The 13,356-nt window shown below is 58.7% G+C and overlaps 1 protein-coding gene across 1 annotated transcript; it reads left to right on the forward strand.

Annotated features, from left to right (window-relative positions):
* Positions 1-1,583: 1,583 nt before the first annotated feature.
* CUNH21orf62 (chromosome unknown C21orf62 homolog) lies at positions 1,584-12,163 on the forward strand. The gene is given in 4 exon segments (XM_036348596.1): positions 1,584-1,659; positions 11,226-11,537; positions 11,540-11,673; positions 11,675-12,163. Coding segments are annotated over 4 exon segments (711 nt in total). The 3' UTR covers positions 11,864-12,163.
* Positions 12,164-13,356: the final 1,193 nt, after the last annotated feature.

Below are 13,356 nucleotides of genomic sequence, written 5' to 3' on the forward strand. Positions count from 1 at the left end.
TCTTCCCCTGCAGCACCCCTCCCTCTGCAGCACCCCCTCCCCTGCAGCACCCCCTCCCCTGCAGCACCCCTCCCTCTGCTGTCACACCTGAGAGTTTTCCTGTGTGGCCATGGCATTTTAGAGCATTTTAAAGACGAAGGCCAGCCTGGCCAGCATGGCTCAGGGGTTGAATGTCGATTAGATTCCCGGTCAGAGCACAGGCCCAGGTTGCAGGCTCGATCCCCAGTGCGGGGCGTGCAGGAGGCAGCTGATCCATGATTCTCTCTCATCACTGATGTCTCTCTCTCTCCCTCCCTCACCCTTCCTCTCTGAAATCAATAAAACCATATTTAATTAATTAATTAATACATAAATAAAGACAGAGGCCATGACCTGTGTGGAACTTTGGGCTGAGAAATGCTGTGTTGAGTGGAATCGTGTTTTGGAGAAATGGCATTTCCCTATGGACGTCACGATGGGTGACTGCCTGAGGATGGAAGCTTCCAGAAAATGCAGGGCCCCCAGCAGTCAGTCACCTGTGTGGGCAGCTTCTCCTCACAACCCACGGAGATTAAACAGAACCCGGGATGGCCAGAGCTGAACCAAGGTCCGTGCGAAGATGTGGGGGGAAATGAATAAATAGGGCTGCTGTTGTCTTACTCCTGGTGAGAAGCAAGAGCTGCTGGCAGAAGTACTTTAATAGCCAGCGGTGGCCTAACAGACAGAGCCTCCGGCCCTAAAATGGAGACAGATGCTTAAGAAAGCAGCATATGCATGGCTGGAGCGCACTGACCACAGGGGGCAGCTCCTGCATCGAGCATCTGCCCCCTCGTGGTCAGTGCGTGTCATAGTGACCAGTTGTTCCGCTGTTCAGTCGATTTGCATATTAGCCTTTTATTAATAGGATATATATGTGTGTGTGTGTGTGTATATATATTTTTTAAGCAGCACATTAGCAGGAAGGGATGGACGCTGTGTGTGGGTCCCTGTGGGAGGAGATGCCGTTGACCTCTGCGTCCGGTCTCCGTGGCTGTGAGTGAGCTCTCACAGCTTTTCCGCCCGCCTGTGAAATGGGAAGCCGGAGAGCTGAGAAATGTACGTGCAGCACAGCGCCTGGCCGCCTGGCCCAGCCACCAAGCGGCGTGTTATGTGTATAACTCGCCCACAGCTCTGTACTCTTCGTGATCATAGTACCTCCCCTGCCAGGTAAGTCTCTGTACTCTCATGAGGGTTTGGAGCGATCTCCGCCGGCTAACGTAGGAAAACACTGGTGCCTTCTGAGACGTCCAACAGAGCCAATGGGAAGCAGGAGGCCATGGCTGTAGCTTAGCAAGGTGACCTGATTGGTCAACCTCACTCTGCCTCACCTGCCAATCAAATGTGAGGGCTGGGTGTCTCCCTCCCTCATTTCAGATGAGGACACTGAGGTTGAGACCCAGGCCTGCCTCCTGACCGGCTCAGCGAAGCTCCGTCTCCAGCTCGTCCGTCATCTGCTGACACACGGCTCTGGGTTCATTTGTGTAAAAAGGCGCCTTTGGGTGAGTGGGTGGCTTTTCTGAATGGGGGCGCCCTTTGCCCTGTGGGCCCAGGAGAGCCGTTTGCCGATGTCGATTACACTGGCTACGTCTTCCCAGGGCAGCGTGGAGGTGGCCGTTCCTGCCCTGGAATTTGCGAAGCCAAGTGAACAAGCAAAATAAAGCCAATCTGTTTGCTAAATCCCGTCCACAAGAGAACGTGAAAAACACATTTTTCACATAAAAATGAACAGATTTGGTTTTGTTTTTTTAATATATATATATTTTTATTGATTTCAGAGAGGAAGAGAGAAATAGGAACATCAATGATGAGAGAGAATCATGGACCGGCTGCCTCCTGCACGGCCCCCACTGGGGCTTGAGCCCACAACCCGGGCCTGTGCCCTGACCGGGAGTCGAACCCTGACCTCCTGGTTCCTGGGCTGATGCTCAGCCCCTGAGCCCCGCCGGCCGGACTAGTGCGTCTGTTATTACTGGATGTTCTCTATACCCTCCCAAGGCCTGCTCTCCCCGGTGGTCCTCAGGCCAGCAGTCAGCACCCGTGTCAGCAGCACAGACCCTCGGCCCCTCCCAGAGCTGCTGAGTCAGATCTGAGTTTGATGAGTCACAAGCACGTCCAAGCGTGAGGAACGCAGGCCCGGGACGCACTTCTGTGCACAATCAACGTGTCCCCGAGGCTGTGGGGTGTGTGTGTGTGTGTGTGTGTGTGTGTGTGTGTGTAAACACAGTGCACGCTGGAGTCTTCGGCCTCCTATGCCAGCACCCTGCCCTCCGGGGGTGCCTGGCTGGTTAGTTAATGAGTTTTATGATACATTCAATCTCCCGGCCTCGGGGCGATCTGACCACCACGGAAAGGACTTTCTGAAGGCAGCCCGAACAGGCCGACTGGAGCGCGTAATGCGATTAGCACGGCAAGGTTGAGTGGGAGTTGTAACACGGAGTCCCCCCCGCGTCAGCCAGGACTGCTGTCCACGTGGCTGATTATGGCGCATTGTTTCACCAAATTAAACCCAAGGGCTGTTTCGAAGGCAGCATACGGGCCTCCTTCGAGCGCAGCTAGCCTGGCCTGGCACCGGCGGCCGCGCCGGCTCCCTGAAACCTTCAAATCACCACACGGAGGGCGTTTGCTTCTGCAAAACGACGTCCCATAGGAAGGGCTGCTTGGCCTGGCGGGCTCGCTGGTGGGCAGCACCGGATGCGAGCTGAAGGAGTGGGCGTGAGCAGGTCGGGGGGAGACCCACCGCCCCCCTTTCCTGCTCCCGACGCACCACCAGACAGACACCTGCACTCACTCCTGCCTCTGCGGATGCTGCGCGCAGAAATGTGCTCCTCATCCTCTCCCCCTTCTCAGCTTTTGTTTCCTTGGTCGTTCGATGCCACACATTTGTCTTCCTCGCTGGCTCGGCGCACTCAGCGTAATGCTCCCAGGCCCCTGCACGCTGTCGCCAAAGGTAAGGTTTCCTCCCTTTTCACGGCCAAGTAGTTTTCCGCTGTGACCACGCAGCACGGCTGCTCAGCCACGCGCCTGCCGATGGGCACCTGGGCGCTCCCAGATCTTGGCTGCTGTGAGTTGTGCTGCTGTGAACATAGGGGTGCAGATGGCCTTTCTGATGGGTGTTTCTTAGGAGATATTCCCAGAACTGGGACCTGGGTCACGTGGGAGTTCCACATTTAGTTTTTAAAGGTAACTCCTCCCTGTGTCCACGGTGGCCGCACCAGCCGTGCCCGCCCGCGGGCTCCCTTTTCTCCGCATCCTCCCCGGCACTTGTGGAGTTTGTTGATTTGTTGATGGCAGCCATCCTGACAGGGGTGCGGGGCCCCTCCCTGTGGTGTTACTTTGCGTCTCTCTGATGCCTGGCGGTGCCTCTGTCCCTCTCCTGAGCACAGCGTAGTGCTTTAGATTCGGGATGGGAATGGTTGCATGTGGTTAAAAGACTTGCTGGGAAGGAGGGGCGCTCTGGGGGCACCGGCCGGCCTGGGAGCTGGAGGCTCGGAGGAACCCGCCGTTTGGGGGAAAGGCTTTACATGCCTCTGAACACAAAGAGCAGCCCAGGACGGAATTTTTGTAAAATATGTTTGTACTGATGTCAGAGGGGAAGGGAGAGGGAGAGAGAGACATCAGTGATGAGAGAGAATCACTGATCGGCTGCCTCCTGCTCGCCCCACACTGGGGCTCGAGCCCACAGCCCGGGAATCGAACCCTGACCTCCTGGTTCATAGGTCGACGCTCGACCACTGAGCCCCGCCGGCCAGCCCCAGGACGGGATTTCGGGAGCAGAGCCCTTGGGCAGCGTGAGGAGCGTGTTTATGTGGCTGCCCTTCCTCTGAGGAGCAGGCCGCAGGGTGTGGTAAGCAAGCAGCAGCCCCCACAGCGCCCGTGAGCTCGCACCCATGTCCTCTTCCAGCAGCCACTCCCCTCTTCCAGCTGCAGCTCCTTCTCCTCCCCACCAAGTACCCCCAAATAAAAGGGCGTGGTCCACCTGGTGCACAGGTGACAGGAAGAGTCCCCAGCACTTCCCGCCTTCCCACGTGCGTGTCCCTGCCCGTTGCCATGGCTCCCGGCACAGCTGCCCCCTCCCAGGGCCGCCCTGAGGCTGCAGCCCCTTCTGTGACTCAGGCAAACACACCAAGCAGGTAGGGGCTCTCTGAGCCTTTGAATCGCAGCCTGAGAACAGATATCTCTCTCTCTCTCTCTTTCTCTCTCTCTGTTGGTATTGAAAACCAAGATACAAATGCTCTTTACGTTTTTCAGAATATACCAGAGAGGATCAAATAAAAGTGAGCCCGGCCGGCGTGGCTCAGTGGCTGAGCGTCAACCTATGAACCAGGAGGTCAGGGTTCGATTCCCGGTCAGGGCACAGGCCCGGGTTGCAGGCTCGATCTCCAGTGGGGGGCGTGCAGAGGCGGCTGATCCATGTCCCCAGCACGGAGGGAGGCTGGGGAACGCTGTCCCGGTTGCTGTGCGTCCTGCAGGCCTGGCTCGCTGCCTGGTCGGCTTCTGATGCAGATCGGAATGTCCTCTCGATGCTGAAACGCGCCGACACGTCCCTGCAGCTCCGCCCAGGAGACTGGCTCGCCAGCAGTGCTGCGTGTGCCCTGGGGGTCAGGAGCCTCTGGTTGCTGCGGGCTTTGTGTATGTTTTCTCTCCGCTAGGATGAGGCGGTGCCCCGGCTGCTCTTCCACCCGCATGAGACGAACCTGATCAAGCTCACCACGTTCCTCCCAGGGGGCAGAAAGCAGTAATAACGGGTCCAGGGCAGTGAAACCCGGGGGGGCGACCCCTTCAGTGGCCTCCAAACCCGCATTGTCTCCCTTAACCAAGGTCAACGTTACAAGCTTCAGGGGAGCAGGAGTTGAATAAACAAAGGTCAAGGTCATCTGTTCACCAAGCGACGGGGGGGGGGGGGGGGGGACTATAAGAAGTCGAACTCACCCTGACTGGTGTGGCTCAGTGGATAGAGCGCCGGCCTGCGGATTGAAGGGTCCCGGGTTCGATTCCGGTCAAGGGCATGTACCTTGGTTGTGGGCACATCCCCAGTAGGGAGTGTGCAGGAGGCAGCTGATGGATGTTTCTCTCTCATCGATGTTTCTAGCTCTCTATCCCTCTCCCCTCCTCTCTGTAAAAAATCAATAAAATATATTTTTTTAAAAAGGAGTCGAACTCATCCTCTGTCTGATGGAAGACACCAGGCGCTTTCACTGCAGGCTTCAGCGAAAGGGGCCTCGCGTTCCTGCCGGAAGAGCAGGTGTCTTAGCGTGAACATTAGCCACCCCCCCAACTCCCAGCGCAAAACATCACACGAATCTGCGTCCCCGGCCAGGCGGAGGCAGGGCCTAATGACCAGGTCCCTCCGGCCTGGGGCTGGCGCAGCGCCGTCCTGTCACTCAGCGAAAATAATGGCCGCACGGAACCAATTAAGGACCTTCGTAAACCCGCGACCCTGGCGGGGCCACTGTGGGATCCGGGAGCCACAGCCACAGCCGCAGCCGCAGCCGCAGCCGCAGCGAGCAAACGGCCAACCTGCTGGGGAGGCGCTGCCCACACTCACCTGGAGCGAGTTATTGTGTGTTTTTGTATCAATTTAAAACCACCCCCGAGGCACCTGGGGCCTCTGCAGAGCGGCTCATCGGCCAACGGCTAATTAGCACCGGGAAGCTGCCCTAACAGCCACGCGGCTTGTAAACAGGCTGCGCCGGCCGGGCCCCCGGGGGCCTCGCTGGTAAGTGATATCCCAGCCGGGCTGGCGGCTGCGGGCCCCCGGGGCCCCCCAGGAGGCAGGCAGCCCGGCTCACAATCACAACAGTGAGCTCCGTCCGGCCGCAGGGCTCAGGGGCTGAGCGTCGACCTATGAACCAGGAGGTCACGGTCTGATTCCTGGTCAGGGCACAGGCCCGGGTTGCGGGCTCGATCCTCAGTGTGGGGCGCGCAGGCGGCAGCCGATCCGTGATTCTCTCTCATCATTTGTGTTTCTATCTCTCTCTCCCTCCCTCCCTCTGAAATCAATAAAAAAAAACGTTAAAAAACAAACAAACAGACATATACGGGGCGCTCAGAGCACCCTTTGCTGTTCCCATTGAGGTGCCGCCTTTGGTAGCAATGACGACAGCGAGCGGAAATGCGCACAGAGACCAGCAGGAGGCGCTGCGTTCGGCTCACTAGGGCGCATTCCCGCCAGGCCGGCGGTGGCACTGGGCACACACGGGTCGTCCCTGCGGCAAAGGGTCACAGGAAGCCGGCCGAGGACGAGGCCTGTCGCTTTCCCCCCCCGTCGGCTGAGGTGGCGGGCCAGCAACCCCCAAACTAAAGCCACAGGTGATTGCGGCAGCTTCGCAAACCCGCCTGCGTTCGGGGTGAACTCTCAGACCCTCCCCGCCAGCAGGCGCAGATCGGGGGCCACCCCCCGCCCCTACCCGGAGGCCCGCAGTGCTGGTGAGAACCCAGGTGGGCGCGTGTGGCTGGTCCCTAAGGTCCGCAGGCCGCCGTGGACGTATCACGTGTGGTTGTTTGCGACCTGAACCATATTGGCAGCACTGGAGGGCGATGCTGGTGGCGAAAATAAAACCCCAAAGAGCTGGGCCACCCTGGGGGAGGCACCGCAGCCGGAGGGCAATCGGTCTGTGCCGGCCGGCCGGGCCCTGCCAGGCCCATGTGGACCCCCTGCCCGGCGGCCGGCGCTGCTCCTTGTTCCCAGCTCGGCTTTGGAGTGGGGACCAAAGGGGCTAAGAGACCACGTGCAGCCGGCCAGCGAGGGTCAGCATCTGTGTTCGCGACACCGCAGGCTCTGGCGGGAAGCTCGCCGTCTACGGGGAAGGCCCATTACCGCCTCTTTTCTCATCTGTGCGCCCTGCTTAGCCCGGCTCCTGGTAAAAGATCTGCATCCATGTCCGTCCCTCCCGTCATTCTCAGTGCTCAGTTACCGCTTGCATTTAAGGTTAGACCTTCTCCCTTACATGGATGTCAGGGCGCGGAGCTGTTGTTCGCTCATGAAAACAGGAGATCGCAGATGGGAAGGGAGAGTGAGGGGGCCCGCTACCACCCCAGGCCTCAGAGCTGCCGGGGCTCAGGGGGCATCTGGTTTGGCCATCAGCGTCCTGCCTCGAGGCAGGCAGGTGCCCAGGTCTGTGACTGCCTAGGTTCGCCCAGTCAGCACCTACTGGGGGCGCGATGTTGCCAGTGCATAGCAAGAACTTCAAGATGGGTCATACACATCAGCTCAACAATTCAACGCCTGTGACATTCACAGAGAAATGAGCCAAGGGAGACAGAGTCTCTAGGCCAGCGGTTCTCAACCTGTGGGTCGCAGCCCCTTTGGGGGTCGAACGACCCTTTCACAGGGGTCGCCTAAGCCCATCGGAAAACACATCTATAATTACATATTGTTTTGTGATGAATCACTATGCTTTCATTATGTTCCATTTGTCGCAATGAAGTTGGGGGTCACCACACCATGAGGAGCCGTATTAAAGGGTCGCGGCGTGAGGAAGGTTGAGAACCGCTGCTCTAGGGCGTGAATTGCATCGCTGTTTATAACAGCACAAATGGCAGTAATAACAACGTAAAAGCTAGCACTTCCCGGGCGTTCTGAGGTGCCCAGCGCTGTGCAGGCGCCTGGCCTGCATTATCTCATCTCTGAAGAAGCCTGTGTTGTAGGGATTCTCCTGAATTTCGCTTTGCAGATAAAAAAACAGATCAACGTTAGTTTCAGAAATCAAAGATTTCACACCTGAAGAAGTTTTATTCATAATAATAAATGCTCCTGATACTGAAAAATGACGACCATTTTGGGGAACGCACAGAGAAAAATGCTGACACCAACATGTTAACATGATTATCTCTGGGGAGAAGTTTGGTGACATTACAATACTTTCCCTAAGAGTTACATTTTTGGATAACCATAGATGGCCATAATGGTCAAGAAAATGATAAAATACGAAGTAATACACTGTATTGTGGGTTAATTCTGAAAACTAACTGCTGTATAAAACATCGTAATTAGAAAACGTATTTTGCTTTCCAAAATATTGACCCTAGCAGGTGGGCGGCTGGGTGTGCATTCCCGTGGCCCCCCGTGGCCGTGCAGCGTGGAACCGTGCGTCCTCAGTGCCCAGCAAGGGGCTGCACGCTCCTTTTGAACATGGAGTTCTCTCCATACTCACCTATGGGGGAAAGCAGCAAAACTAAGAAATGTTCGGGGGAATTCCAAATAAGGAGGGCCGATGACAGCAAAGCCAGCCCCTGGCCAGGTGACCTGACCCCCGCGAGTCACCCGAGACCTAGAGCCACGTGCTCAGCGCTCAGATTCTTTGCAAAGCAACTGGGTGAGGGACGTCCGATCCGATCTGGAGCCCGAGAGGGAAGGACGGCAAACTCCAGGCTCCCCTCCAAAGTCAGGGCCACGGATCTTCCCCCCGGGCGGCCGCCTCCCGGTGTTCTCACTGCAGCTTCGCTGTGAGGGGCCCTGCCTCCTCTCCTCCTCCCCTGGCTCCCTTCCCGCCCTGGGCCACCGGAGCCTCAGGCCTCGGGCAAGGAGAAGGCTGTGCGGCTTCTAAAGTGGCTTCCGAGTCAGAAGCGCCTGGGAGCGCGGGACTCTGGTTTGGTTTTTGGAGAAACCGCGCCATCTGGTGCCAGGAAAAGCAATGTTTCCACTGCCTTTCTTCCGCGGGTGGGGTCACTAAGGCGGGAGTCCGTACAGCGCCCTCTCTCTTCTAAGGCGAGGCACGTTTAAACTTCTAGGGAAAGCTGGGATCGCCTTCTTTCTTCCTCTCTGCAATGCAGGGCGCTGAAGAAAACGTCATGGGCACGACTTGCCTATGGAAAGGGTTAGGGTTAGGGTTAGGGTTAGACCCGATGCCGGAGCGAGACGGGAGGGAACGAGGAGGGTACCGTGCAGGTCTCGATCACTTCGCTGTTTCCCTCAGGGCCGATGGCACTGTGTTCTTTACAAAGCTGTTTCTATTGACCTGAGAGACAGGAAAGGAGAGGGAGAGAGAGACATCCGTGATGAGAGGGAACCATTGATGAGTGGGCTGCCTCCTGCACGCCCCACGCTGGGGTGGATCCTGCCACCTGGGCACGTGCCCTGACCGGGAACCGAACCCGTGACCTTTGGGCATATGGGACAACGCTCAGCCACTGAGCCACACCAGCCGGGCACTTTATTCTTTTCTAAAGTACACGTGAGGGTCCTTTTGTCAGAAGCTTCACCTGGTCCACGCCCACAGGAGCTCACGTGAGCCAGTCTTCCTTCCCGTCTCTCAGGAGCTGTGTCCCCCCTCCCTCCATGTTCATTAACCATCAAAGCAGTGGCTCAAGCTCCAAGGCAAAGCAAGATCGGCATCAATGCAGACGTGCGCGCCTGTTACCCCTGCCGGTGCGCTGAGACGGGGAGTAGAGTTCATGGTTCCCCACACACCGGGGAGTATCGCAGTGGCTGTCAGGAGCTGCATTGCCCTCGTGATCAGGAAAAGAGTGAATCAAGGAACCTGGAATTCCAGCCCACAGTGGTAGACACGTGCCCCTCTCTCCCCTCCCCACCCCCCGCCCCCGTCCCCAGACTCCACAGCTGGACAGACAGGTCTAAGGCAGTGGTTCTCAACCTCGGCTGCACGTTAGAGTCACCTGGGAATCTTTTTAAAATCCTGATTTCTGGAGCCTCCTCTGTCTTCCTCTTTTGCACGGAAGCCTTGTTCGTCTTCGCTTCTCTGCGTGGCCTCAGCACATGCCCTGTGAGCCGGCGGCTCCCGCCATCGCCCCTCCCCCTCTGCCGCAGCCCCTGGTCCTCCCCACAGGCTGGCCCCTGGGTTCTGGAAGCAGAATCAAGTGCATTTGAACATCAGCTCCGTCAGCTCCCGTCGGACTCTGGGCTGCCCCCAGGCATTTGCTATGAAAACCGGTGTTTCCTCTTCTGTTCAAACGGTCTTGGCTGAGCTTACGTTTAGTCCCGTGCGCTCCGGCCCCTGCTGGTGGCCTGGTGCGGCCTGTCCATCCAGCGAGTTGGCCTTTGTAGCTTTGCCCCCTGGCCTTCTCCTCGCCTCCGCCTGCAGCTGTGTGGCAGGCCTGTCCGGCCTCCTTCCTCCCGTCTCCACCTCTGTGGACACGTGTGCACCCCCCAGACGGACCCTACCTCTGTGGACACGTGTGCACCCCCCAGACGGACCCTTCCGTGTCCCTCCCTGCAGGGGCCCAGTCCTAGCTCCGGACTCTCCTGGCCAGAGGTCTCACCCCCGTTTCTCACCGTACCCATGAGGCCTTTCGAATACAGACAAATTGTATTGTGTTGAGTCTCTCCCTTCAGTCATCAGCTAACTCAGGGGAAATGTCATTATTTTTGCCAAACTGAATTCTGGGGCCCAGTTTCATGATGTGTATCTGATTCCCATCAATGCCAGGCGCTGGGGCATGTCCCGAGCTCCCCCCCCCCCGCCCCCCCGCGCTGCCGGGTAACCCCGCCCGCATTCCTGCCTTATCTGGACACTGGGCAGTGCCTGTGGGTGCTGAGCTCTGGGGCCCTGCAGTGACCGACTTGGTGAAGTCAGTTCATAGATTTGCTCCAGGAAAGGAGTGGGTGAGTGGAGATCACTGGGGTGAACTGGTGTGACTGGTCTTGTCCTTGTCTATCACCGCAGGTAGAATCCACTGGAACACGCCGTCCGTGAGGCCAGGAGACGTGTGAACGGCCTGTCAGCAGGTTAGTGGGACGGGGGCCTGCTGTCCGCTTGGAAATGAAAGTTTCCCATTAACTGGCCGCTCGCTGGCGGCCGCGCTGTGGGTCCACGGGTAGCTGGGCGGCTGGATCCAACAGGAACGCGCTGTCGGTGGGTCCAGGAACCGGGGGTGGCCGGCGGAGCGGGTGTGCACGTTTCGGGGGCCGACAGGCCCTCAGCACCAGCGACTGGATGTTGGGGGCCGTGCACACTGAAATCGCCCAGGTCCGCACCACGCCGGGGCCCAGGTCTCCTCCTCGAGTCCCCCTCCCTTGTGGGGGTGCTGGCCTGGCCTCCCTGTCAGCGGACGGCACGCCTGGGAGTTGATGCCTCCGATGAGCAGAGCTCCGCGCTGGCCGCTGCCGGTTGGAAGGCGCCCGGGAGTGAGCATCCTGCCCGTGGCCCCCGCCCCACCTGCCCTGGTTAGAGCGCGGGGAGCAGGGCTCCCGCGTTGGCAGGGGCTCCCTTTGAGGAGAGTAACCAAGCTGCACCCCTCTTTCCGGTGAGTCCGTGACCTGGCGGCCACCGCGGGGCAGCCTGGCACCAGCCGCCGGCACAGCCTCCTCCTGCTCGTGCTGGGCGTCCTTGCCCTCGACCACCCTGCACGAGGCCAGCTCAGCAGCACCCTGATCCTCGCCCAGGACAACACCGCGCGGAGCTGCCGCTGCCCCGGCGACGTCCGGGACTGTGACTACAGCCTGGCCAGCCTGCTGTGCCGCCCCGGCCCCCGGCCGCCTGCCCGTCTGGTTCACCCTCTCCCCGCCCTGGGGCTCCTGCTGAACTTCACGCTGGTCCGGGACCTGGGGCTCTCGCTGTGCAGCCGCACACCCTCCCTGCCCGGCCCCTGGCCCTCTGCGGCCTGGAGGGGCTCCGTGTCACCGTCGCCGCCCAGGCCGGGCGCCCCGCGGCCCCGCAGAGCCTCCTCCTGCCCAGGGAGCCCGAGAGCAGCACCCGGCGCGGCCGGCGGGCCGTCCTGTGCGGACATCGCCCTCCTGGACACGGGCCCCCTCAACAGGGGGTCGGGCCTGAAGGCCTACAGTGTCCAAAACGTGGCCGACATCACCGGCAGCTTCCCCTGCTGGTCTGACCTTAGCGCCTCCCCGAGCGTGAGCAGCAAGAGCCGCGTGGTCACACTCGTTTCCTAACGAGTCACTGGTCCCCCCGCCCCCCGGGACTCGGGCCACTGTGGTCGTCTGAAGAAGGGACGGGAGCCAGCTCCTGGGCATCGCAGCTTCCCTCGCCAGCCCCTCACCGCAGGGCCACTGGTACCAGCACCAGTACCAGCCCCTCTGCCCAACCAGGGCTGTTTGCAAAAACCAAACAAAAGGAAACCAAAAGCCACCTGGGTTCAGCCCAGAACGTCTTGAGGGCCAGCTGGCGGTCCCTGCGACCCCGGGGGGCGTGGAGTTAGACAGAAAGGGGGCCGCATGCGCCAGGGACCCGCCTGGGGCGGCGTGGGGGCCGAGCCGGAGCCCATCGTCCTCAGAGCCGCCTGGACTGCCCCCCCCCCCCCCCCCCCCGGTTTCGGGCTGTGAGCGCCCCAGAACAACGAGGTTCTCTCGCACTGATGAGGTCATTTCCGAACACCTTGCTAAGAAGACGCATTGAGAAAGGGGGGTCTCGTGAGTGTATTCGGTGGGGGAGGCGGGGGAGGGTGGGAACTTAGGGCCCAAATGAGGGAGGGCACGGGGTTTCGAGGGGGACAGAAGTGAAAATCAGGGCGCACAAACCAACTGCACTGCCTCCAAGTTTGCCGGGACCCTGGGGACGGTCTCCTCGTCCAGCCCTTCTTGCCCTTCCCTTCTCTTCTTCGCCTCCTTCTGTCGCTGTCGCTGTCCCTGCCTCCACCTCCCGTTCCTCCCCTCACACTCCCCCTCCCGCCCCACCTCCTTCTCCTGCTCCCAAACCAGAACTGAGATCAACACCGTTAGAACCGCATCTAACTCCACGAGGAGCAAGCCTGGGAACCCAGCCATCACATCATGCCAATGGGTAACCGGCTCCTGCAACCAATAGAGAATTTTTAAAGTATATTTTTATTGATTTCAGAGAAAAGGGAGAGGGAGAGAGAAAAACATCAATGATGAGAGAGAGTCATTGATCAGCTGCCTCCTGCACTCCCCACACTGGGGATCCAGCCCGAAACCCGGGCCTGTGTCCCGACGGGGAATCCAACCGTGACCTCCTGGTTCATAGGTGGACACTCAACCACTGAGCCACGCCGGCCGAGCTATATTTTTTATTGTTGATACTATTACAGATATCTCCATTCCCCTTCTCCATTTACCCCCCTCCTCCCAGGCCCCACCTAAGGCAAAACTTTTTAAATTAAACCAACTCATCATTGTGCAAAGAACATTTTTCCTCACAGAAGCCAAACTTACGGTTAGAGTAGAACGAATATAAAGAATCCATGGTGATGACAGAAAGGTCTAAATTCAGAGTGCAAAGGGATGAAACATGGTTGCAATCAAGATACCATAATTAGAAGACATAATTTTATTATGGTGTCTTGGGGCTAATGACTTTAGGTCACAATCACCATACTTTTCTCTTAATGTAACAGAAATAACCTGAAATGTCTACATTTGCTTAATTGGTGGGGGATTTGGCCATCCGGGCTAATTAGCATGAGTCC

This window comes from Myotis myotis, unplaced genomic scaffold (genome assembly GCF_014108235.1).
Source record: "Myotis myotis isolate mMyoMyo1 unplaced genomic scaffold, mMyoMyo1.p scaffold_m19_p_2, whole genome shotgun sequence".
Lineage (NCBI taxonomy): Eukaryota > Metazoa > Chordata > Mammalia > Chiroptera > Vespertilionidae > Myotis > Myotis myotis.